Raw genomic sequence first — 24,138 nt, 5'->3', positions numbered from 1 at the left:
GGGGGTAGGGCGCGCCCCCACCCTCGTGGACAGGTGGTGGCTCCCTGACGTATTTCTTCCGCTCAGTATTTTTTATTATTTCCAAAAATAACTTTCGTGGAGTTTCAGGTCTTTTGGAGTTGTGCAGAATAGGTCTCTAATATTTGCTCCTTTTCCAGCCGAGAATTCTAGCTGCCGGCATTCTCCCTCCTTATGTAAACCTTGTAAAATAAGAGAGAATAGGCATAAATATTGTGACATAACGTTTAATAAAAGCCCATAATGCAATAAATATCGATATAAAAGCATGATGCAAAATGGACGTATCAGGAAGTACCCTGATAATTTGAATCAGACGGGTTAAGAGGCTGACGGAAACAACCCACTTTGGGGCATGAAGTGTCAAGGATATAAGAGACCTCTGATCGGCGTTTCCGAACCGGAGTGTTCGGTAAACCGGCGGAGGTAACTACCTGGCCGCTGTGCCGGGTTGTGCGGCGAGCCTCATGCTGCTGCGTCTTCAAAAGAAAGTTTGGGTCCAAGTAAGCAAGGGGTGAGAAAATTTTACTTTCCGGTTTGCTCGACGGATTTTTTTTTTGGCAGAGGATCTGAATCGGAGGAAAGAATGATTACCTCGACGTCATCAGCTTGACTGCCTTCAGCGTCGTCCTGATAATAGTCATTGTCAATGAGGTGTACGAAAAATGAACAAAGAGAGTCAAGTTCTACCTCTGATTCCGGGTTACCCACATCGTCATCAGCATTTGGCTCGGAGGATGCAGTGGTCCTTTTCTTGGCTGGTTTCTTAACAACCTTGGTCTTTGGGCGTAGTGGATTTGCCGTTTTATCTTGTGGTTTTGCCGGTTTGTCTTGTGGCTTTTTATTCCAGAACAGATCATCACCCTGTCAAAATCAGACAAACTCTCAGAGAATATGTTGAAAAGAGGTAACTTACAGTAAGGAAGTTAGATAATTCTTACAGATGGCGGTTTGTTGAAGGTACAGAAAGGACTTAGTCCGGTTTGGCTGCAGACGGCCTCCGGTTCATTCAACATTTTCTTGACAGCCTTAGTAATTTCAGCCTCTGTCAGTTGAATATTAATGTGCCGTTGAGGGTCGGTCAAACTCCCTGTGTACTCACACATCAAGACGGGGCGCCGGCTTAAGGGTAGGATGCTCCAGCCGATCTAGCAACGAGCAAAATCAACACCTGTTAAACCATTTGCCATAAAGGCTCTAAGCTTCGACAGCTGTGGGGCATAGATGGCCCTTTCCTTTGATGTTAACCTCTGAGGAAAAGGATGCGTATTGCTAAGGCGTTCAGGGCGGTAACCCGGCTGGGGTTTTTCATCAGTTGGAGATGTATCCTTGCAATAAAACCAGGTCTGGTTCCACTCTTTGGGGTAACTGTGGAGCTTGGGATGAGGGAAAGTGACTTCCTTCCTTTTCTGAACCGCCATTCCGCCCAATTCAGTATTGGGTCCATCTGTGAACTCTGTGCGACGGTTTAAGTGAAAGAAATCCCTAAACAGTTCAACTGTAGGTTCCTCTTGCAGATAAGCTTCACAGAAGACTTGGAAGTGGCAGATGTTGGTCACAGAATTTGGACCGATGTCCTGAGGGTGAAGTTGAAAACTAGCCAGCACATCTTGGAAGAATTTTGAACCGGGAGGGCTAAAGCCTCGGCCCAGATTGTCAACAAAAATGACTACCTCTCCGTCCTTGGGTGTAGGAGGATTTTCCGGGCCAGGGGCCCTCTAGTGGATGACATCTTTCTTGGCTAAAGCGTCTGTTGCGACGCATCTGTTGAGCTGATCTTCCGTGACCTGGGAAGGAGCCCAGTTGCATTCATAGACTTATTTGGCCATTTCAACGGAGGCTGAAACATGATTATTACAGGTTTAAGGTTTATAATGGACAGAATAAAAGCGATGCAAGTTAAAGTAGAGGTGTACACATATTGTTAAACCAAAATCAGACATGGGCGATGTACAAAGATAAAGCGGTTTGGCGGTTCAACAGGGGACTAATGGTACCTACCGGATTATCATTTATGAGATTAAACTACCAATTCTGGAATATAAGGTACAGATCTAAAGTACTTAAGTGAGGGAAAAACAAGTTCCGCAGATTGATGTGATAAATTTCAGATCTGTGGTATGACAGAAAACTAGGAAAAATCCAAACCTAATTTCAAGTGCATAAAACAGTTTGGCAAAGTTCAGATGAGTTCTGTGTAAAGGAGAAGATCTAATCAGGAAAAAGAGGACTATGGCTACGGCCGCATAAGAAGTGTCAGATCTAGCTAGCCGTTTGTGATAACAAGAGGAACAGGGAAGAACAGTGCCAAGAACTTTGAAGAACTATGACGAACACTGAACCCTAATGGCGGATCTGGAATAAGGAGAAGAGGAACTTACTTGAACTGAGGAAGCAGCGGAGGATTGTCGCGTGTCTCTGGTATGGTCAGGTTGATGCAGCGGTCGTTGCTGAGGCAGAGGCGAAGGACGACGGCGGTGGCAGAGCTCGAAGGTCGGTCGGCGCGAGGAAGAAGAAGACGCAAAGAGGCACGAGGGGGAAAAGTGAAAGGGACCCCTCGACCTATTTATAAGATGAATGGATAAAAGGCAGGCGCGAGAATCGAGGAGCCCGAAATATGGGATATGTGACAGCTCTGTTGCCTCGATTGTCGGAGGCCCATTAATGAAGGTGGGTTATACACAGTTTTTAATAATAGATGACATCATGGCGGTTTATCATGCATCTGGAAGATGATGTCATGGCGGTTTACAAGACTATGTGAAGGTGCTGAAGAAGAAATTTTCTTAAGTATTGAGGATTGACATGAACCAGTTCAAATCAATCTGGGGCCTAATGTTGGGGATATTACCACTGGGCGTAAAACGGTCAGGAGAGGCCGGGTTAACCCCATAGCGGTCCACTATACCTGAAGCCCATGAAGATAAAGACGGTGACGCTTTATGAAGGCCCAGGGCCCAAAGCCGGTTTAAGGCCTGTAGACATAAACCGGTATGGATATGTAAACTTGTGTTGTAAGATAGAAAGAGCAGAGACCGAGCCGGACACGTTTATGAGCCGGCCTCGGGATTCTGTAAACCGACGGGCGTCAACCCGTGTATATAAGGGGACGACTCGGCAGTGGTTCAGGACAACAGACAAAAACTTGAGACTCAGGCAAAGCGTATTCGCTCCCGGGTCATCGAAACCCTAGCAATTCCACAACAACTGGATTAGGCTTTTACCTTCACCGCAAGGGGCCGAACCAGTATAAACTCTCTGCGTCCCTTGTCCGCTTTAACCCCATTAAGCTAACCCGCGCGATGGCTCCACGACTAAGTCCTTTCCTTAGGACATCTGCCGTGACAAAACCACGACACATGGGTATTTCAGACTCTAACGCAGTGTTGATGAATGCTGAAAAGAAAAGACAGAAGTCGCTCCAGTGTAATTCGAAGATAAGCACTAAGCGTTTCAGCGCTCTAAAGGATGCAGTGTCAGCAGTTGGAGACAGTAAACGTAGCTCTGCAGTTGATGATCTCAATTGCCACACACAACCATCCCGGGTGCTTGCTTTAACTTCGCGCTGTCAAATGTGGTTGCATGTTGCATATGGTGTCTAGCTTGTGTTGCTTCCAATTTGGTTAAATTGCATCTGCTTACTTTACACATTATACCTTTGATAATGACATGCCTTCCTGTTTTTGATACATACTACATATGTCTATTAACCATGTTCGTACATCAAACTAATGCTCTTTTGTATCCCTCGTCAATCACTTATGATGAGACAGTCACCCAGGTGGGTTAGTGTGAGACGCCATACTCGTTCAAAGAGTGCAGTGTCATCCTCCCCACATGATTCTCAAGAAACGGCAAGGCTAAATGAAGATAGTCAACGTAGCTCTCTAGTTGATGACCGCAATTCCCCCACACCACCATCACAGGTGCTTGCTCTAACTTCGCAGTGTGATATGTGGTTGCATGTTGCATACGGTGTCTAGCTTGTAATGCTTCTAATTACGGTAAATTGCATCTGCTTAGTTTACACATTATACCTGTGAATATGACATGCCTTCCTATTTTTGGTACACACTACATCTATGTGTTAACCTTGTTCTTACATGAAACTACCTCTCTTCTGTATCCTGTATCAATCACTTACGATGAGTCACCTTTATTCGTTGCATATTGCATATTATTTCTAGCCTGTTGCCATGTATTGCTTCTAATTTGGTCAAATACATTTGTTAGGGCACCATTTTAATTTGGCAGAGTGATATTGGTTTCATCTTTCATATGGTTTCTAGCTTGCATTGATTCTAACAAGTTCAAGCACCTTGTGCTTAGTTTACACTTTATACATCATACATGTCACTATGTCACGCCGTCCTGTTTTTCATACATATTCCATCCTCCTATCATGCGGCTGCCTTACATGAAAGTAGTGTTCATCAGTATCATGCATCAATGAGTTCTGAAGAGCAAATTTTATTCCTTTTTCTTGTGGGTTTGACTTGACAAGGCAAAATCAAGAAAGAGGAAGGAAAAGAGTAAGGAAGGCGATGATGGTGGTCCTCTGCAGCAACGTAAACGGAGCATCTGTACCGATTCTCCTTGTACTGATAGTGCATTACAAGGTCCAAGTCTCCGCTCCCCTACTCCACCATCCAAGGTGTTTGCTCTAACTTGGCAGTGTGATATCCGGTTGCATGTTGCATATGGTGTCTAGCTTGTATTGCTCCTAATTAGTGTAAACTGCATCTGCTTAGCTTACACATGATACGTGTGAATATGACACGCTTTCCTGTTTTTGGTACATACTATATATGTCTATCACACCATGTTCTTACATGAAACTACTCTTCTTGTGTATCCTGCATCAATCACTTATGATGGAACACCTTTAAGTTGGCAGTGTGATATTGGTTTGCGTCTTGAATATGATTTCTAGCATGTATTGCTTATAGTTTGATGAACACCACCTATGACGAGACAGTTTTAACTTGGCAGAGTGATTTTGATTGCACCTTTCATATGGTGTCTAGTTTGCAGTGCTTCTAATTTGTTGAAGTGCCTTCTGCTTAGTTACCACATCATAGGTGTGAATATGTCAAGCCGTCCATTTTTTCGTACATATTCCATCCTCGTATCATGACTTTGCCTTTCATCAAAGTAGTATTCGTCAGTATCATGCATGAATGAGTTCTAAAGAGCGAATTATATTCCTTTTTCTTGTCGGTTTGACCTCACAATGCAAAATCAATAAAGCTGAAGGAAATTGGCAAGGCATTGGATGATGGTGGTCCTTCCGAGCAACTGAAACGGAGGTTCTCTACAGATTCTACTCCGCCATCCTCCCAACAAGATTCGCAAGACAACGCAAGGCTAGACAGTCAACGTAGCTGTGTAGATGATGAGCACATCTCCCCTACTCCACCATCACAGGTGCTTGCTCTAACTTGGAACTGTTATATGTGGTTGCGTTTTCTGTATGATGTCTAGTTTGTATCGCTTCTGATTATGTTGAATTGCATCTGCATAGCTTACAACTTATACCTGCAACGATCACTTACCCATAAGACACATTTAACTTGGGACTGTGATGTAGGTTGCATCTTGCATTGTCTTCTAGCTTGTACTGCTTCTAATTTCTTGAAATGGCACTTACGACGAGACACTTTTTACCTGATAGAGTGATATTGGTTGCATGTTCATATGGTGCCTAGCTTTCATTTCTTCTAATTTTGTTGAAATGCCTTCCGCTTACTATTTTTTCATACATATTCCATCCTCCTATCGTACGTGTGAATATGAAACGTTGTATTTTTTTGTATATATTCCATCCTCCTATCCTGCGCTTGCCTTACATCAAAGTAGTGTTCGTCTGTATCATGCATCAACCAGTTATGCAGAGCTAATTTTATTCATCTTCTTGTGGTTTTGACTTCATAAGGCAATATCAGAAAATAGGAAGGAAAAGAGTAAGTCAGGGGATGTTGGTGGTCCTCCGCACCGACGCAAACAGAGACTCTCTAGATTTGCCACTGCTACTACTAATGAAGTTAAAGTCCCAAGTCTACATGATGAGTTCATCTCCCGTACTCCATCGCAGGTGCTTGCTCTAAGTTGACTGTCTGATAATTGGTTTCATGTTGCATATGTTGTCTAGCCTGTATTTCTTATATTTTGATTAAATTGCACCTGCTGAGTTCATACGTTATACATGTGCATATGACATGGCATTCTGTGTCTAGAATACACTACATCTATCTATCATACCATGTTCTTACATCAAAGTACTGCTATTGTGTATCCCGCATCAGTCACTCATGATTGGACACTTTTAACATGGCAGTTTGATAGTGGTTGCATCTTGCATTGATTTCTATGTTGTACTGCTTCTAATTTTTCGAATTGCCACTTATGACAAGACACTTTTAACTTGGCAGAGTAATATTGGTTGCATCTTTCATATGGTGTCTAGCTTGCATCACTTCTATTTCTTGAAAATCCTTCTGCTTAGTTTACACATCGTAGCTGTGAATATGTCATGTCGTCCTGTTTTCCTTACACATTCCATCCTCATACGGTTGTCTTACATCAAAGTATTGCTTGTCTGTATCATGCATCAATGAGTTCTGAAGAGCGATTTTATTCTTTTGTGTTGTGGGTACGGCTTGACATTGCAAAGTCAAAAAAGAGCAAGGAAAATAATATAGTAGGGAGTGGTGTTACTCGTCGGGTGAAACGGAAAAGGATCGGCCGTCCAGATTCTGCTGGTACTTATAGTGCAGTAGAAGGTCCAAGTCCACCGGCTAAATCTACAAACACAGTATCACCTGCTCCACCAGCTGCAGCATCCGCTTCAACTGTACCAACATCTCAACGAGTTACTCGTTCGTTTGCTCCGGAACTGGCCAGTTCCCAAGCTGCCTTCACACCTAACACTACTTCCGAAGCACTGCTGACACAACAGGACTTGGCAAGATCAGATGAACCTCATGAGCATCAACACCAAGACGGTACCTGACCGAGTCAAGTTGCAGTTGCATGCTCCTTTATATGTACTCTCACAGTTTGATGTACACTAACACTTTCCATATTTGTTGTTGAACTAGCACCACGACGCAAGCGGAAACAGACATCAGAGATAATGCTTGACAGATTAACAAAATCTAAAGGAGGAAGAATGGAGATCCATTTTGAGGCAGGTTTAAAAAGGCCACGTGATGCTACAGAGTCAGCCAAGTTAGTATCAGAGGCAGCCGTTGCCGTTAGGTGTCATGCACGTATCCTCCCAACGTGGATCCAGTACAGGAATGAGAAAGACAATACCCAGTTTAACACCTTCCTTGACCATTTATCCGTAAGTAATGTTATTCATCGCAATTAGTAATATTGTCTTGCTCTGTCCCATACTTTCTAGCTTCCTCCTAACAAGACTCACATTCTTTTTTCAACAGATGAGGTTCAAGTTGGATCCGAAAGATGATGCAACAAAACAAGCATGCACTCATGTTTTTCGGTCTGCTCTGTGACAGTATCGGTACCACCTTAGAAAATATCACTTTGAAGGCAAGGCTAACAATGAAATCGCCCAAACATCTCCAGTGGAATATATTACAGATGAAGACTGGACAACCCTCGTTAATCACTGGTCTGATCCAAAGTATCAGGTAGGCTATATGTATTTGATCAGACCACATATTGAACTTGTATTTATGTATGTGCCTTACAAGTGTATCTTCTTCTAGGCTAACTGTTTGAAGAACAAGACCAACCGTTCTAAAGTGAAATTCCAACAGACAACAGGATCTCGTAGCTATATTGCACACTGCGAGGCTCTTGTAAATAGCTGCTACTTCCTTCTTTTTTCTGTGCCATATTATCGTATCTATATTGACTTGTTCCAAATACAGAGGAAAGCCTGTGCGGACCAAAAAGAACCTGAACCGAATGCAGTGCAAATCTTCAAGGATTGCCACACCAGCAAGATGAATGGCATGAGCACACCAGTTCAAGCCGCTATTGTAAGTCCTTACTCCTCCTGCCTTTGAACTGATTGGTACTGTGATGTGTTCATTTAACTACTTGGTTTGCAGCCAATGTCAGTTACTCTGTTCACTTTTATACACAGTTGTCTTAACGTATCATTTCACCTTACATGGTTTAAAAGAGATGAAGGATATTCTTTTGGTCTTCATCTGTATTCTAGTTGTTATGTTCACGTGCGCACACAATGATAAAATAGCATGTTTGTTTTATATCTGTTTGCCCATGATATGAATGATGTCATACTATGTTCATCCTACTTTAAACCATGTCTCTTTATCCTTAGATGTCAACGAATGTGAGGAAATAGACAATACAGTAGGCATGCTACATGGACATATGTTCCGAAAGTGATTTCATTATGTAGTTGGCACTACAATACATGCTAATGTATTACAGTAGTTCACCAAAATAAGTTATGTATAAACGTGTAACCTACTTTGTTTGTTTTTGTCTCATTAGTAACTTATCTGGTACACTAATCTACAAGTTCAAACTTTCAGGAAGCTATGGAAAAAATGATTGAACAGCCACAACCACCTGAAGGTGACGAGGCTACCACAGGCACAATGTCACCTCTTGCTGCAGTGCGTCAGTATCTCTCCACTAACAGTGCAAAAAGCACCTTCCTGCGTAATTCTGGGTTGGTTGTCAAGGTAACCTCATCCAAATCACCTACTGAACAAAATCTTCCTGCTAGACAGAGTGATATATCTGTGCTCCAGACACAAGTCCAATCCCTAATGGACGTCGTTTTGGAAACAAGAATAGTGGTTGACAAATGTCGTCAAGATATGAATGGTTTTGAAACCAGACTATCAGACATTCGCTTCGTTGTTCAAGAGCAATGGCGGAAAAAAAGGTGAAGATCGTGCTGCTCCATCAGATTCTATAGCCTGAAACATTAGCACTCAGGTCAAATGATCTGTGCTTCTATACATCTGATGGTGCTTTTATCTGCAAGGACTGTAAACTTTATGCCAACAGGCCTTTTGTTGTGATACAGCATTTATGCTGCTGCCAAAGGCTGCAATAATTACGACGCTATTTTTGTATAGTGTAGGTTTATCTTAGTAATGTATTCGGCCGAAATCTTCGTAGGAGCCCAACATGCCAACATTCGTAATTTTTCGGGTAGGCCTGTGCCCATAGTGGGCCTTTAACAGGCCTAAACATAATTTGGGCCCTCAGTAACAATAGGCCGTTCACAGGTGTAAATATCTCAAGCCCATAAAAAACATGGGCCTTTAAAAGACCGAAACTGAGATTGGGCCCATTTACGATGCGGATCTTTCACAGGCCGAAATTCGGACGGGCCGTAAATGCGCCGACCTAATACACGGGCCTTTAACAGGCCGGAAGTTCGGTCGGGCTAGATTATCATCATTTTTATATGGGCCGTTAATGGGCCCGATGTGACATTGGGCCACATATGGCCCATGGATTTCGTCCGACGTTAACAGGCCAAAAATCACAACAGGCCGAAAGTGGCCCAAATCTATGGTGGGCCGCTAACAGGCCGAATGTCAGACATGGCCGAATATGACCCAAATCCTTCACGGTCGTTTATGGTCCGAAAGTTTCAATGGCCTGTAAATGGGCCCAAATGAAGCAGGACCTTTAACAGGCCGGAAATACACCGGGCCGTAATTCGGCCCATATACTTAGGGGACTGTTAACGGGCCAGAAGTGATCATGGGCCGCGATGATGGCAAGTTTAGGACAGGCCGTTGACGGGTCGATTTGACACTAGCCGTACGGGACTTAACTGAGAATGTTGGGCCTTTATCTGGGCCGGCCCATTATGGTCTGCAAAATCTCGCGGGCCTTTAGCTGGGCCGGCCTATTATGGCCCGCAAAATCTCGTGGGCCTTTAGCTGGGCCAGCCCATTATGATACGAAAAATCTCGTGGGCCTTTTGCTGGGCTGGCCCATTATGGACCGCAAAATCTTGTGGGCCTTTAGTTGGGCCGGCCCATTTAAACTTTATGGGCCACTTTTGGGCCGGTCCACGTGTCAGCATATCATAGGCGCATCTCGCCCATTGGATGAGTGACACCTGTGCCAACGCAGAGCTGACACGTGTTCCGTCAGCCAATCAGAATTTTACACGTGGAAAATCCCCATTGGTCCGGGCTGTTAACGGGTTATTGGATCCAAAACCGGACCCGATAGCTTAACGGCGTTCCGTTACGGTGGATGCCACGTGCCGGTCACCCTTGACGAAAGCACTTCTGTGACGTCCGATTTATCGTCATGGAAGTGGACACTTCCGTGATGATAATTTCGGTAATGTCATGGAACACTTCTACGACAGCACATGTATGACTATCTTGATTCTGTCATAAAATTTTCATGGATGTACATGCATGACAAAAAATGCGACCTACTTTGACAAACACGTATCATCATGGAAGTGTATTTTTTATAGTGCTTTACCTTTGGGATTAGTATTGAACCTAAAATAAATGTTATTTGGTGTTTGCGTTGAGCATGAATATGATTAGATCATGTTTATTGCAATACGGTTATTCATTTAAGTCAAAGAATAATTGTTGTTCTGTTTACATGAATAAAACCTTCTATGGTCATACACTCAAAATAAATGGTTTATTGAATCTCGATCGGGTTGATACACATATTCATAATATTGATGCCAAAAGATGCAAAGTTGATAATGATAGTGCAACATATTTGTGGCACTGCCGTTTAGGTCATATTGGTGTAAAGCGCATGAAGAAACTCCATGCTGATGGGCTTTTGGAATCACTTGATTATGAATCACTTGATGCTTGCGAACCATGCCTCATGGGTAAGATGACTAAGACTCCATTCTCCGGAACAATGGAGCGAGCCACTGACTTATTGGAAATAATACATACCGATGTATGCGGTCCAATGAGTGTTGAGGCTCACGGCGAGTATCATTGTTTTCTGACCTTCACAGATGATTTGAGCAGATATGTGTATATCTACTTGATGAAACACAAGTCTGAAACACTTGAAAAGTTCAAAGATTTTCAGAGTGAAGTAGAGAATCATCGTAACAAGAAAATAAAGTTTCTACGATCTGATGCAGAGGCAAATATTTGAGTTACGAGTTTTGGCCTTCAATTAAAACAATGTGGAATAGTTTCACAAACTCATGCCACCTGGAACACCACAGCATAATGGTGTGTCCGAACGTCATAACCGTACTTTATTGGATATAGTGCAATCTATGATGTCTCTTACCGATTTACCACTATCATTTTGGGGTTATGCATTAGAGACAGCTACATTCACGTTAAATAGGGCACCGTCTAAATCCGTTGAGACGACACCGTATGAACTATAGTTTGGCAAGAAACCTAATCCATCGTTTCTTAAAGTTTGAGATTGCAATGCTTATGTGAAACAGTTTCAACATGATAAGCTCAAACCCAAATCGGAGAAGTGCGTCTTCATAGGATACCCAAAAGAAAATGTTGGGTACACCTTCTATCACAGATCCGAAGGCAAGATCTTTGTTGCTAAGAATGGATCCTTTTTAGAGAAGGAGTTTCTCTCGAAAGAAATGAGTGGGGGGAAAGTAGAACTTGATGAGGTAATTGTACCTTCTCCCGAATTGGAAAATAGTTCATCACAGAAATCAGTTCCAGTGATGCCTACACCAATTAGTGAGGAAGATTAATGATGATGATCATGAAACTTCAGATCAAGTTACTATCGAACCTCGTAGGTCAACCAGAGTACAGTCCGCACCAGAGTGGTACGGTAATCCTATTCTGGAGGTCATGTTACTTGACCATGACGAACCTACGAACTATGAGGAAGCGATGATGAGCCCAGATTCCGCGAAATGGCTTGAGGCCATGAAATCTGAGATGGGATCCATGTATGAGAACAAAGTGTGGACTTTGGTTGACTTGCCCGATGATCGGCAAGCCATAGAAAATAAATGGATCTTCAAGAGGAAGACGGACGCTGATAGTAGTGTTACTATCTACAAAGCTAGACTTGTCGAAAAAGGTTTTTGACAAGTTCAAGGTGTTGACTACAATGAGATTTTCTCACTTGTATCGATGCTTAAAAGTCTGTCCGAATCATGTTAGCAATTGCCACATTTTATGAAATTTGGCAAATGGATGTCAAACCTACATTCCTTAAATGGATTTCTTAAAGAAGAGTTGTATACGATGCAAACGAGAAGGTTTTGTCGATCCTAAAGGTGCTAACAAAGTGTGCAAAGCTCCAGTGATCCATTTATGGACAGGTGCAAGCATCTCGGAGTTGGAATGTACACTTTGATAGTGTGATCAAAGCATATAGTTTTATACAGACTTGCGGTGAAGCATGTATTTATAAAAAAGTGAGTGGGAGCACTACAGCCTTTCTGATAAGTATATGTGAATGACATATTGTTGATCAGAAATGATGTAGAATTTTCTGGAAAGCATAAAGGAGTGTTTGAAAAAAGTTTTTCAAAGAGAGACCTCGGTGAAGCTGCTTACTATTGAGCATCAAAGATCTATAGAGATAGGTCAAGACACTTGATAAGTTTTTTCAATGAGTACATACCTTGACAAGTTTTTGAAGTAAGTTCAAAATGGAATAGTCAAAGAAGGAGTTCTTGCCTGTGTTGCAAGGTGTGAAGTTGAGTAAGACTCAAAGCCCGACCACGGCAGAAGATAGAGAGAGAATGAAAGTCATTCCCTATGCCTCAGCCATAGGTTCTATAAAGTATGCCATGCTGTGTACCAGACCTATTGTATACCCTGCCCTGAGTTTGGCAAGGGAGTACAACTTTTGATCTAGGAGTATATCACTGGACAGCGGTCAAAATTATCCTTAGAGGACTAAGGAAATATTTCTCGGTTATGGAGGTGATAAAGAGTTCGTCGTAAAGAGTTACGACGATGCAAGCTTTGACACCGATCTGGATGACTCTGAGTCTCGATCTGGATACATATTGAAAGTGGGAGCATTTAGCTAGAGTAGCTCCGTGCGGAGCATTGTAGACATAGAAATTTGCAAAATACATACGGATCTGAATGTGGCAGACTCATTAACTAAACCTCTCTCACAAGCAAAACATGATGACACCTTAGTACTCTTTGGGTGTTAATCACATGGCAATGTGAACTAGATTATTGACTCTAAACCCTTTGGGTATTGGTCACATGGCGATGTGAACTATAGAGTGTTAAATCACATGACGATGTGAACTATTGGTGTTAAATCACATGGCGATGTGAACTAGATTATTGACTCTAGTGCAAGTGGGAGACTGAAGGAAATATGCCCTAGAGGCAATAATAAAGTTGTTATTTATATTTCCTTATATCATGATAAATGTTATTATTCATGCTAGAATTGTATTAACCGGAAACTTAGTACATGTGTGGATACATAGACAAACAGAGTGTCACTACTATGCCTCTACTTGACTAGCTCGTTGAATCAAAGATGGTTAAGTTTCCTAGCCATAGACATGAGTTTTTATTTGATTAACGGGATCACATCATTAGAGAATGATGTGATTGACTTGACCCATTTGGTTAGCTTAGCACTTGATCGTTTAGTATGTTGCTATTGCTTTCTTCATGACTTATACATGTTCCTATGACTATGAGATTATGCAACTCCCGAATACCGGAGGAACATTTGTGTGCTACCAAACGTCACAACGTAACTGGGTGATTATAAAGGTGCTCTACAGGTGTCTCCAATGGTGTTTGTTGAGTTGGCATAAATCGAGATTAGGATTTGTCACTCCGATTGTCGGAGAGGTATCTCTGGGCCCTCTCGGTAATGCACATCACTATAAGCCTTGCAAGCAATGTGACTAATGAGTTAGTTGCGGGATGATGCATTACGGAACGAGTAAAGAGACTTGCCGGTAACAAGATTGAACTAGGTATGGTGATACCGACGATCGAATCTCGGGCAAGTAACATACCGATGACAAAGGGAACAACGTATGTTGTTATGCGGTTTGACCGATAAAGATCTTCGTAGAATATGTAGGAGCCAATATGAGCATCCAGGTTCCGCTATTGGTTATTGACCGGAGACGTGTCTCGGTCATGTCTACATAGTTCTCGAACCCGTAGGGTCCGCACGCTTAACGTTCGGTGATGGTTTGTATTATGAGTTTATGTGATTTGATGACCGAAGGTTGTTCGGAGTCCCGAATGAGATCAAGGACATGACGAGGAGTCTCGAGATGATCGAGTCGTAAAGATCGATATATTGGAAGGCTATATTCGGACATCGGAAAGGTTTCGAGTGATTCGGGTATTTTTCGGAGTAATGGGCCATACGGGAAAGGAGAGAAAGGCCTCAAGGGTGGCCGCGCCCCTTCCCCATGGACTGGTCCGAATTGGACTAGGGAAAGGGGGCGCCCCCTTCCTTCCTTCTCCTTCTCCCTTCCCCTTTTCCTATTCCATGTGGGGGGGGGGGGTTGGAATCCTACTAGGAGTAGGGAGTCCTAGTAAGACTCCACACTTTGGGCGCGCCCTGTGAGGGCCGGCCTCCTCCTCCCTCCATCCTTTATATACGTGGCCAGGGGGCACCCCATAGACACACAAGTTGATCATTGATCTCTTAGCCGTGTGCGGTGCCCCCCTTCACCATAATCCACCTTGCTCATATCGTCGTAGTGCTTAGGCGAAGCCCTGCGCCGGTAGCTTCATCATCACCGTCATCACGCCGTCGTGCTGACAAAGCTCTCCCTCGACACTCTGCTGGATCGTGAGTTCATGGGACGTCACCGAGCCGAACGTGTGCAGATCGCAAAGGTGTCGTACCTTCGGTGCTAGGATCAGTCGATCGTGAAGACGTACGACTACATCAACCGCGTTGTCATAAGCTTCCGCTTACGGTCTACGAGGGTACGTAGACAACACTCTCCCCTCTCGTTGCTATGCATCACCATGATCTTGCGTGTGCGTAGGATTTTTTTTTGAAATTACTGCATTTCCCAACACTTTCGCTCCCCGAAGAGTACTCGGGATTGCTCACCGAAATGCTCCGACGAGGAGGAAAGCAACGATGATTCCCAAGGTGCGCAATCTCACCTCGAAATGCAAAGACAATCTTGCAACCCTATCATCGAGAGATTCGAGAAGCACCTTGCCGGGAGCGTTGGAGATGCCCAATCTCGAACAATTTGCGGGAGGTTCCAACCCAGACCACTTCCTCAAAGTATACAACACCACCATCCGGGTCGTAGGTGGCGGCCCCATGAGAATGTGTAACCTCTTCCCACTGGCGAAAGTCGGAATGGCCCATCCAATCACGGGAGCAAGAGATCTTCATCGCCGACTTCCAAGGAAGCTTCATGCAACCACTTCCACTACAAGAAAAAGACACACCCATGACCTTTTGTCTCATAACAAAAAAAATATGTCATGGAAGTGACACCTTTCGTGACAAAAATACTGACAAAAACACATTTTTTCAGGGATGTGTTGGACACATACTTCAGTGACAACTAATTATGGGAAAAATAGATTTGTTGTCCTAGGTGGGCCGACAGAGCACTTGGATGACGTTCTTCGGGCCTTCCATGACGTAAAGAATCGTCGCAGAAAATTTCGATGATTTCTCAAGTGAGTTTTGCCTCGCTCTATATACGATGGGTGGTCAGCACGAGCGAGATGCAGGTAGTTTGCGCTATCGTGTGGGACTTACGCATTATTGAACCTGACTGATCAATGCGAGACTCGGTTGATACTCGTGCACGATACTTGGAGGCCTCCGATCTAATGATACTCGTGCATGGTAGCTAGCGGTCGAAGGTCCATGTTGCACGCGCGAGCTCTGCTCGAGTTGAAGACTTTGCATTACAAATAACCCGATCGATCGATGCGAGACTCCCGCTATGGCATGTTGTGCACTTGGTGTTGGTGAGTGATAGTTGGAGCAGTCATATGCGGGGCCGTTGCAACCATGTGTGATAGTGTTGGAGGTCCTCATATACGAACGTGGTACTTGTCGGTCGAGTTGGATACTTCGCATTACAGAAAACTCGATTGATCGATGTGAGACTCTTGCTCGCTATAGCGAAGCTGTATTTGACAGTGGTGCACGAAGTCGTATGCATGAGTAGACCCCGTTGCCTTGTGTGCGCGTAGTTGGAGACCCATTTTCATCGAACACGATAGTTGGAGAAGCCATATGCGCGCGTAGTTACCGGTAGCGAGGAGGCCCTGTTGTTGCGCCACCTCGTGCGCGGTAGGTAGTTGAGACCCTAGCCGATCGTGAGGATCCTTCTCTATGTGTACAGTACCCTATTGCTGCCGCACGGTACCCCCACCCTAGTTGGTTGCCTCTTCAATGTACATTGTCGCGTTGGTGCTGCGCCGTACCCACCCCACCCCAGTCGGTTGCCTCTCGACGCATAGGAACTCATTGCAGCCATAGCGCGGTAGCCCCACCATAGTCGGTTGGATGTTGATGGACAGGATCCCATTGCGACCGTGGCGCGCTAGCCAGTTGGCTATCGAAGCACGGGACCCCATTGTGGTTGTAGCATGGTAGTTGGTTGGCTATCGATGCATAGCACCCCACTGCGGTCATAGCGTTGTACCCCCACCCCAAGCTGATTACCTCTCGATGTATAGTACCCCGTTCCAACCACCTGGTTCCCCATTGTTGCGTATAAGCCTGCCCTCTCGAGAAAATGAAGAAAAATAATAACATAGCATTTTGAGGAAAAAACAAATATAATAATGAAAGCCCAACACTACTTGCTCGATTGAAAGATGGGTGACCGATTGCATGCGGTTGTAGTGCGTCTGCTAACCGATCGAGTAGCAGAGGTGTGGAAGCCTCCATGATTATCGTGGTAGTAAGAATGTGCTAACGCTAGTTATGATCATGTATCTTATGTGGGTTCGATTTTATGTGATGAACTCATTCATTTAGTTTTATCCGCACCTCATGAACATGATGACATTGTTCTTACAAGTCGTGGAATTTGCTCGGGGACAAACAAAACCTTAAGCCTGGGAAGTTGATAAGTCCAATTTTTGCATCAATTTACACCTTTTGTCTTGAATCCTTAGTGTTACGGTTCTCCGGATTTTACCGTTTTCGCCAACCATAGAGGTTTTTTGAGGCACAATGAAAGAATCACAAGAATATGGTGTCAAAATCATGTTAATTGGGATGATAAAAGACTACCATAAAATAAAGAAGTAAAGGGGAGAATAAAGAAACACAACAGAAGATTCTAGGGTGATTGATGGCGTCCGGTCGTATCAGCTGCCGCTACTGTCCCATGGTCTAGTACTTCTAATATGCGTGATCGAATTGAGAATTAGACACCTACATCCACCAGAGACTACTCTAGAACGAAGAACCCTAGCCTCGGATCGATAGAAGAGCTTCACCACGGCATCAATCCATCGAGGAAGCATCATCATCATCCATCTACACCATCACCATCCCATATCCATCTCTTTGTAATACAAAAGCCCTCGTGGATCCACTTTTGTAATACTTAGGCACTTCACCCATGATTTTTGTAAGTCATCTCGTGATGCTTATTGCCTTGATGTGTGAATAATTTTCCTAGTTCTCGAGGATATGGAGGAACCCTAGTATGTTAGGTATTGAAAGATGATAGAATTTGACATCCTCTTTATATGTTTATGTTAATGAACTTCTTGATGTTGGGTGAAGTCGACCATCCAACATATGCCTCTTTTGGACGAAAGCTCATTACTATTAATGCGACGGTAGGTTTGTGGAGGTTAGTGACAGTACCTATCTCCCTACTTCCTTGATACGGGGTTACGGCATGTAGGGTATTGATGGAGACCGCCTTTAGTTGTGTCCACAAAGAAATCCTTAATCACCGTTCTAAAACCGGAGTGAGGAGGAACTGTGGTGGCATATGTGATACGGGGTTATGACATGTATGCACGTATCTATCTTGGCCCCGCCCATTTGTGAAATATATAAAGTGGCTTAGGAATCCAAAACTAGAACTACGCATTAGCATAGGTCACGCTAGATACATACGAGAGTGGAGTCTAGACTTCCTGATAACGGTTTAGCACCATTGGTTCTAACAATCGTCATTTCACGCTTGCACTCTTTTATTTTTCTTCATGCATTTTATTCCCGTGTTCACAACCTACTCGCAATATTTCAAGGCTTTTGTTTCCTCTTTCTTCGGAACACAACTAACTTGCAGTCACGATATTATAAATCTCCACAAGAGACAAAGTAAATCTCATGTGCTCTTTGTAGCATCGATACTCTTACTTCAAAAAGACTACAACTAAACCGTGTGTAGTTGCAGGCCATCAGCATGGTAAGTTTGAAGTGAAACTTGGCATGTTTCTTTCTGATCCGTAAGTTTTGTAGGACAGAACTTAAAATTCAAAATGGAATAAGGTAGAAAAGAATGAAAGGCAAGTTTCATAGAGCGCAACTTAAGAAAATAAGATCTAATAGGTTACCAGTAAGAATAAAATCAAATGGAAGAAGAATCATTGTGGTTATTGGAAGAATGTAATCGTAGTGGTATATGTAACTAAAAAAATTAGAACATAATGGGGATTATGTGCAAGATGGCATAATCTGTCATACCACAATAAGGACATGGAATAAAGAGTCGATGAATTTGCAAGAATCATGACATGAAAGTGCAATGCGACGGAACTTGAAGATGAAGATGGTTGGATGGATGTAAAACATATTGAGAAAGAACATGGTGAAAGGAGTGAAAGGAAGAAAGCATATGACACGAAAGAGAAGCGTAGTGCAACGTGACACTGTAGTAGATCGACCGAGGAAGAAGAAGGTGAACATAAACAATGGATAGAAACCCGATTGAAAAAGAAGCATCGGTTGAGAACAAGAGAGGAAGATGGACAGAACGTACAGAAAAGGGATGTAGAAGAACAGTTGTGCGAAGTATTAGTACAAGGATACTATGTCATATTCACATGATTCCTAGTTTTCATCTCTTTTTTCATCCAATTTCAGCGGAAAGAAGTTTCCGAATCACGATGTACATCAATGGCTATAGACGGTTGCGTAGATGTGTGCCCCTGCGAATTTTCAGATATAGTAGATTTTCTTTCCATAGCCAGTTTATTATCGAACGTGTTCATCAAAAGGTTGAAGGAATGATTTGTATAGAGATCGCAATGATAGCGGCATGCCAATGTAAGGGCACGGGAAGGAGGCCATCGTCACACACGTGGGCTAGAGAACAATGGGGATATCAAGGGTGGCTCGTCTGATTGGCATAGTTGCGCTTCTCGAAAAAGTTTGTTTGTAGCCAGTTGTATCTCCGAAGGCACCAAGGTTGTGGTTCACTATGGAAATATCATATCGGGACGAGCTGACAAGCAGGACGATGCCTTCAACATATAGAGAAAGCACGAATTAATGATAGACGACCACACAACTCTGAAGGAGTGTACCAGCCACGGCAATGTCCATCAGCTTATGAAGTTGCTCCATTGCAAGGATGGATAGGAATGGAAGCCTGCCCTGTTGAAGGCCACGCTTGTGTCAAATCCGATCCGTGGGAACCACATTGACTACGACCTTGGGTGAAGGGGAGGCTAAAATGAGAGCCATCCAATCTTTCCATCCGCTGCCAAAGCCTCGGGGCTTGGACATGCAACATGTCATGATATATCCTTTTTCTTGAATTTATTTCAGGCTTTTTGGTGCTATTCTTTCAGCCGCACGGCGTGTTCGTCAACTGCGAGCCATGTTTACCGACTTTGTCAATCTCGAGATATACCGGACCAGTCTCTCGGAGGTGTGTAGGATATGCTTGCATGCGGTTATATGGACGAGTGTAAAACACTGGTACGTCCAATATAACTGCATGTACAACCATACTTCAATGTTAATCCATGGTTCTCATTGTAAAGTAGAAAGGTGATTTCCTCCGCCTCTCGATAGGCCACCAGAGAAGAGGGGACCGCCGTCTTTTGGAGCACACTGGCATGCTTTCCGGCAGCTAGGATTTATGCAGCTCTCAGCGACAGTGTACCAGTACAGAGGAATAACCATCAAAGTCTGTGAGGCCTAGGTGCATGTGAAATGCGCGGAGGAGAGGAAGACAGAATATATTTAGGTAACACTGCAGTGTAGCCGGCAGGGGAATTCATTCCACTTGTCGTCGTGCTAATCCCATGTTTCAAGTGTCACCTACAAGCTGGATCAAGGTACACCAACCATATGCTTGTTGTCATACGGATATATGCTCATCGAGTCAGAAAGGTTGTATGTGTGGGCTCAGGTGGACCTGCTGAAGGTTCTCGGGCACAACCCCTTCTGGAGGCCTAATAATGGCCCTAGCCTGGCCCGGCCCAGCCCGGCCCTCTCTGTCTCCCGCGAGAGCCCTATAAAAGGCACTCTTCTCCCCGGTGTGTAGCACATCGTGCATCAGTCCGTACGCCTTGAGCTCTGAGCCACGGAGATTATCACACTGTCACACGAACCACGTAGCTTGCCAAGCTAAGGTAAGCTAGCTAGATAGGGAGGAAGCTATAGCTATAGCCTATAGCTCCCGCCGGCCGAACATGGTGGTGGTGGCCGGAGCTGCTGCTGCTGCTGGTGGTCCTCCCAAGACCAAGATGGCCGGAGGGGAGAAGCTGATCATCCGGTCGGACAAGGTCCGGCTCATTGACATCCTGTCAATGCTGCTCCTCCGGCGGCCCCTCACCAGCTACTCCTTCGTCGAAGCCAGCGACCAGACGACGCTCGACGTCGGCGACGAGTCAGGCGGCATCATCGTCCCGCTCACCGAGGTCATCCTCAAGTTCCTCGCCGCCGCATACTGGCCGGCAAAGGTGATCAGCGTCGCCCTCGAGTTCCTCCTCAACTTCGTGGCGCTCAACGGCGGCATGCTTGGCCTTGGCATCATATGGAACATCTTCAGATGTACGTACGCACGAATGCACAGTTGCACACACCACACACGTATTGATTATTTGCACCAAATACGTACGTACGTGCATATAAGAAATTAAGAATCCACCTTGATCATTTGATTAAGTAATAGTTAACTCGTGTTAAACTTCAAAATGAGGGGTAGCATGCATGCACATACCGCTCAGAGGATGATGTAAAAAAGAATATTTATTTTAACTCACAAACATGTATTCGCAAGTAAAATCTAGTGAACCAACAAATTGATGATGTTTATTAAACGTTCATATGGTGAATGACATCATATGAACCGGGATAATATACATTGTACTGAACGGAATGTCAATGCAGGCAAGCTTGTGATACCGCTGGACCGGGAGGCACCCGACTTCCGGACGATAATCGGGATGATCGACGGGAGGACGGAGCTGAAGCCAGCCACGCTAGAGGTGACCGGCGGTGGCAACATGCGGCAGCTGCAGGTGCACGACACGGTGGTCTTTGGCGAAGCCGAAGACCTGGAGAGCGGCGGGTGCACCGTGGCGGCACTCCTCGTTCAGCAGCAGTACCTCGTCCCTGAGGTCACCGTCATGGCGGCTAAGATCGCATACGAGAACCATGCATATATTGAGAACGTGGTCAACAACGTCTGGAAGGTAATTACACAAGTATATAAAATGATCGAAAGTCCATTTCTGCACCCGAGCTCGTCTACACCCACATTGACGAAAAAAAATTCAAAACAAATACTAGAAAAACTTCAAAAAAATTAATTTTTTTGTGCGGTAGACAATTTGATGCGTGAGGACTACTCCAATTTTTAAATCATTTGGACATCTGAGAAGCTCTCAGCAAAAAAGACAAATTGGGGGTCTATAAAAATGTTTATTGTTTCTGTACTGTTTTGGTTCGATTTGTCTTTTTTGTTGAGAGCTACTCAAAAGTCCAAATGACTTGAAATTTGAAGCAGGCCTCACGCATCAAGTTGTCTACCGCACAAAAAAATTGGAATTTTTTTGAAGTTTTTTGAATTTTTTACGAATTCTTGTCTAACCGGGTGCAGATGAGCTTACTCATGAATGATCCCGTAATAATCAGAAAAATGAACAAACAGTCGTGCATACACACCCACACATTGCAATGGGAGAAAAGGTGACAAATGTGTGAAATTTGTCTACACAACTTTTTTGCCTTGAGATTTTACATCGCACCCTTTTTCGATAAAGGGCGACTTTACTAAATTATAATGTAGCATCAAAGAATACTGAACATAATAAACATCCGGTCTTTATATAACTAAGATAGACACAATATTAACTCACACACATAAGACATGTCTAAATCCAAAGGAGCATCCATTTCTAAATTGACGGAGTACTGCTCCTCCAGTGTTTTATGCCTCGTATCTCATAACAGTTTTTCAGTCGCTTTTGAAATGGCAATACAAACAGAATATTTATAACTTTGTGTGTGTCGTGATGATTTGCAGTTCAATTTCGTGGGGTTCTACAACGGTTGGAACAGTAAGCAGCAAAAACACGATCTACAATTTTTTTTTTTTTGAGAATCTGTCTCAATATTTAATATTTTCGCCGTTTGAAAATACTTGTCCGAGAAATGGATGCATCTAAAATAGATGGATGATCCCATCTATCTATATGTACGGATGCAGAGTTCCTGCATCAGGACACCACGCAGGCGTTCGTGATGACGGACAGGGCCAAGGACGCGAGCGCGGTGGTGCTGGCTTTCCGGGGCACAGAGCCGTTCAACACCAAGGACTGGTCGACGGACGTGGAGCTGTCGTGGCTGGGCTTGGGCGCCATGGGCAACGTCCACCTCGGCTTCCTCAAGGCGCTCGGGCTCCAGGAGGTGAATGAGGAGAAAGCCGAGCGCGCCTTCCCCCGCAAGGACAAGGGCACCGCCCCCAAGGGCAAGTTCTTCGCCTACTACCAGCTCCGCGAGGTGGTCCGGGAGCAGCTCAAGAAGCACCCCGCCGCGCGGCTCATCGTGACGGGGCACAGCCTCGGCGGCGCGCTGGCCGCCATCTTCCCGGCGCTCCTGGCGCTGCACGGGGAGAAGGACCTCCTAGGCAGGCTGGGCGACGTGCTGACCTACGGGCAGCCGCGCGTCGGCGACAGTAACTTCGTGGACTTCCTAAGCGCCGCAACCAAGGCGGCGCGCTACGACCGCGTGGTGTACCGGTACGACATCGTGCCCCGGGTGCCGTTCACGGCGCCCGTGGCCAAGTACAGCCACGGCGGGACCTGCGTGTACTACAACGGATGGTACGACGGCAAGGAACTCGCCGGCGATGAGCCCGACCCCAACTACTTCGACCCGCGGTACGTGCTGTCCAAGTATGGCAACGCGGTGGGCGACCTGGTGAAGGGGGCGTTCCTCTGGGCCAGCGCCGGCCGCGACTACCGCGAGGGCCTATGCTCCCTGTTATACCGTTGCGGTGGCCTGATCTTCCCCGGCTTCGCGTCGCACAGCCCACGCGATTACGTCGATGCCGTCCGCCTCGGCCGCATCGCGCCTAAGCAAATTTAAGACAGCGATCGGGCGGCTGGAAAGATGAGGGTCGATGAATAAATCGCTTTATGTCGCTGTGTGTGCAAGTTTTTTTTCGGCCTCTTGTGTGTGCAAGGTGTGTGTGCACTATTGTCTGAATAATACCATGGGTGAGTGTAACCCGCTGTGACCACTAATATATGTCTGAAATATATCATAAATTTAAAATTATTGTATTCTCTCGCAAAATATGTTCATATCATAAATTATTTTACTACAATTTTTATGCAATTTTATGAGTAAAAGTTTCTTACTGACTTTTATGTATATTACAAGTGAAACTGTCGACAAGCAAAATTGTAAATTGAGTTGGGCTAGAACATGAGACCCCAAACTCTCGCTCGACAGCGTCCCATCGTCCATCAAGGTCGCAAGAGCTCGACCATATCTGGCGGGCCGACGACGTAGGGCGTGTTTGGTTCAAGTTTTGAACAGTAGTTGCATTGCATACACTTCTCAACCCAGTCTGCTTGAGCAAAAACAGCCCCAAATACGTCATCTGCAAGTTGTTTGGTTGCCTGCATCTAGGGTCCCTGCATTAGGTAATACGCAAGTGTACTTTGTTTGGTTGCCTGCATTAGCAAGCAGCACATGAACACGGTGTTTGGTTGCCCGCAT

At 44.6% G+C, this 24,138-nt stretch overlaps 1 protein-coding gene across 2 annotated transcripts; it reads left to right on the top strand.

Annotated features, from left to right (window-relative positions):
• Positions 1-20,458: 20,458 nt before the first annotated feature.
• Positions 20,459-23,696, top strand: LOC123077260 (triacylglycerol lipase OBL1). 2 transcript variants are annotated; one of them, XM_044499494.1, is made up of 4 exons: positions 20,459-20,958; positions 21,298-21,602; positions 22,436-22,469; positions 22,619-23,696. In XM_044499494.1, exons 1-4 carry the CDS (start codon positions 20,598-20,600, stop codon positions 23,497-23,499), a joined length of 1,581 nt encoding a protein of 526 aa, XP_044355429.1. In that variant the 5' UTR covers positions 20,459-20,597; the 3' UTR covers positions 23,500-23,696. The 2 variants fall into 2 exon arrangements, with proteins under 2 accessions (XP_044355429.1, XP_044355428.1); XM_044499493.1 differs by having other exon boundaries at positions 22,613-23,696.
• Positions 23,697-24,138: the final 442 nt, after the last annotated feature.

The sequence above is a fragment of the Triticum aestivum genome, chromosome 3D (genome assembly GCF_018294505.1).
Source record: "Triticum aestivum cultivar Chinese Spring chromosome 3D, IWGSC CS RefSeq v2.1, whole genome shotgun sequence".
Taxonomy (NCBI): Eukaryota; Viridiplantae; Streptophyta; class Magnoliopsida; order Poales; family Poaceae; genus Triticum; species Triticum aestivum.
This window is presented reverse-complemented; position numbering and strand designations above follow the sequence as displayed.

Coding starts and splice junctions, on each gene's coding strand:
- LOC123077260 (XM_044499493.1), top strand. CDS start 20,598: ATGGTGGTGGTGGCCGGAGCTGCTGCTGCTGCTGGTGGTCCTCCCAAG. Junction 20,959..21,297: donor CATATGGAACATCTTCAGAT/GTACGTACGCAC, acceptor ATGTCAATGCAG/GCAAGCTTGTGATACCGCTG. Junction 21,603..22,435: donor TGGTCAACAACGTCTGGAAG/GTAATTACACAA, acceptor GATGATTTGCAG/TTCAATTTCGTGGGGTTCTA.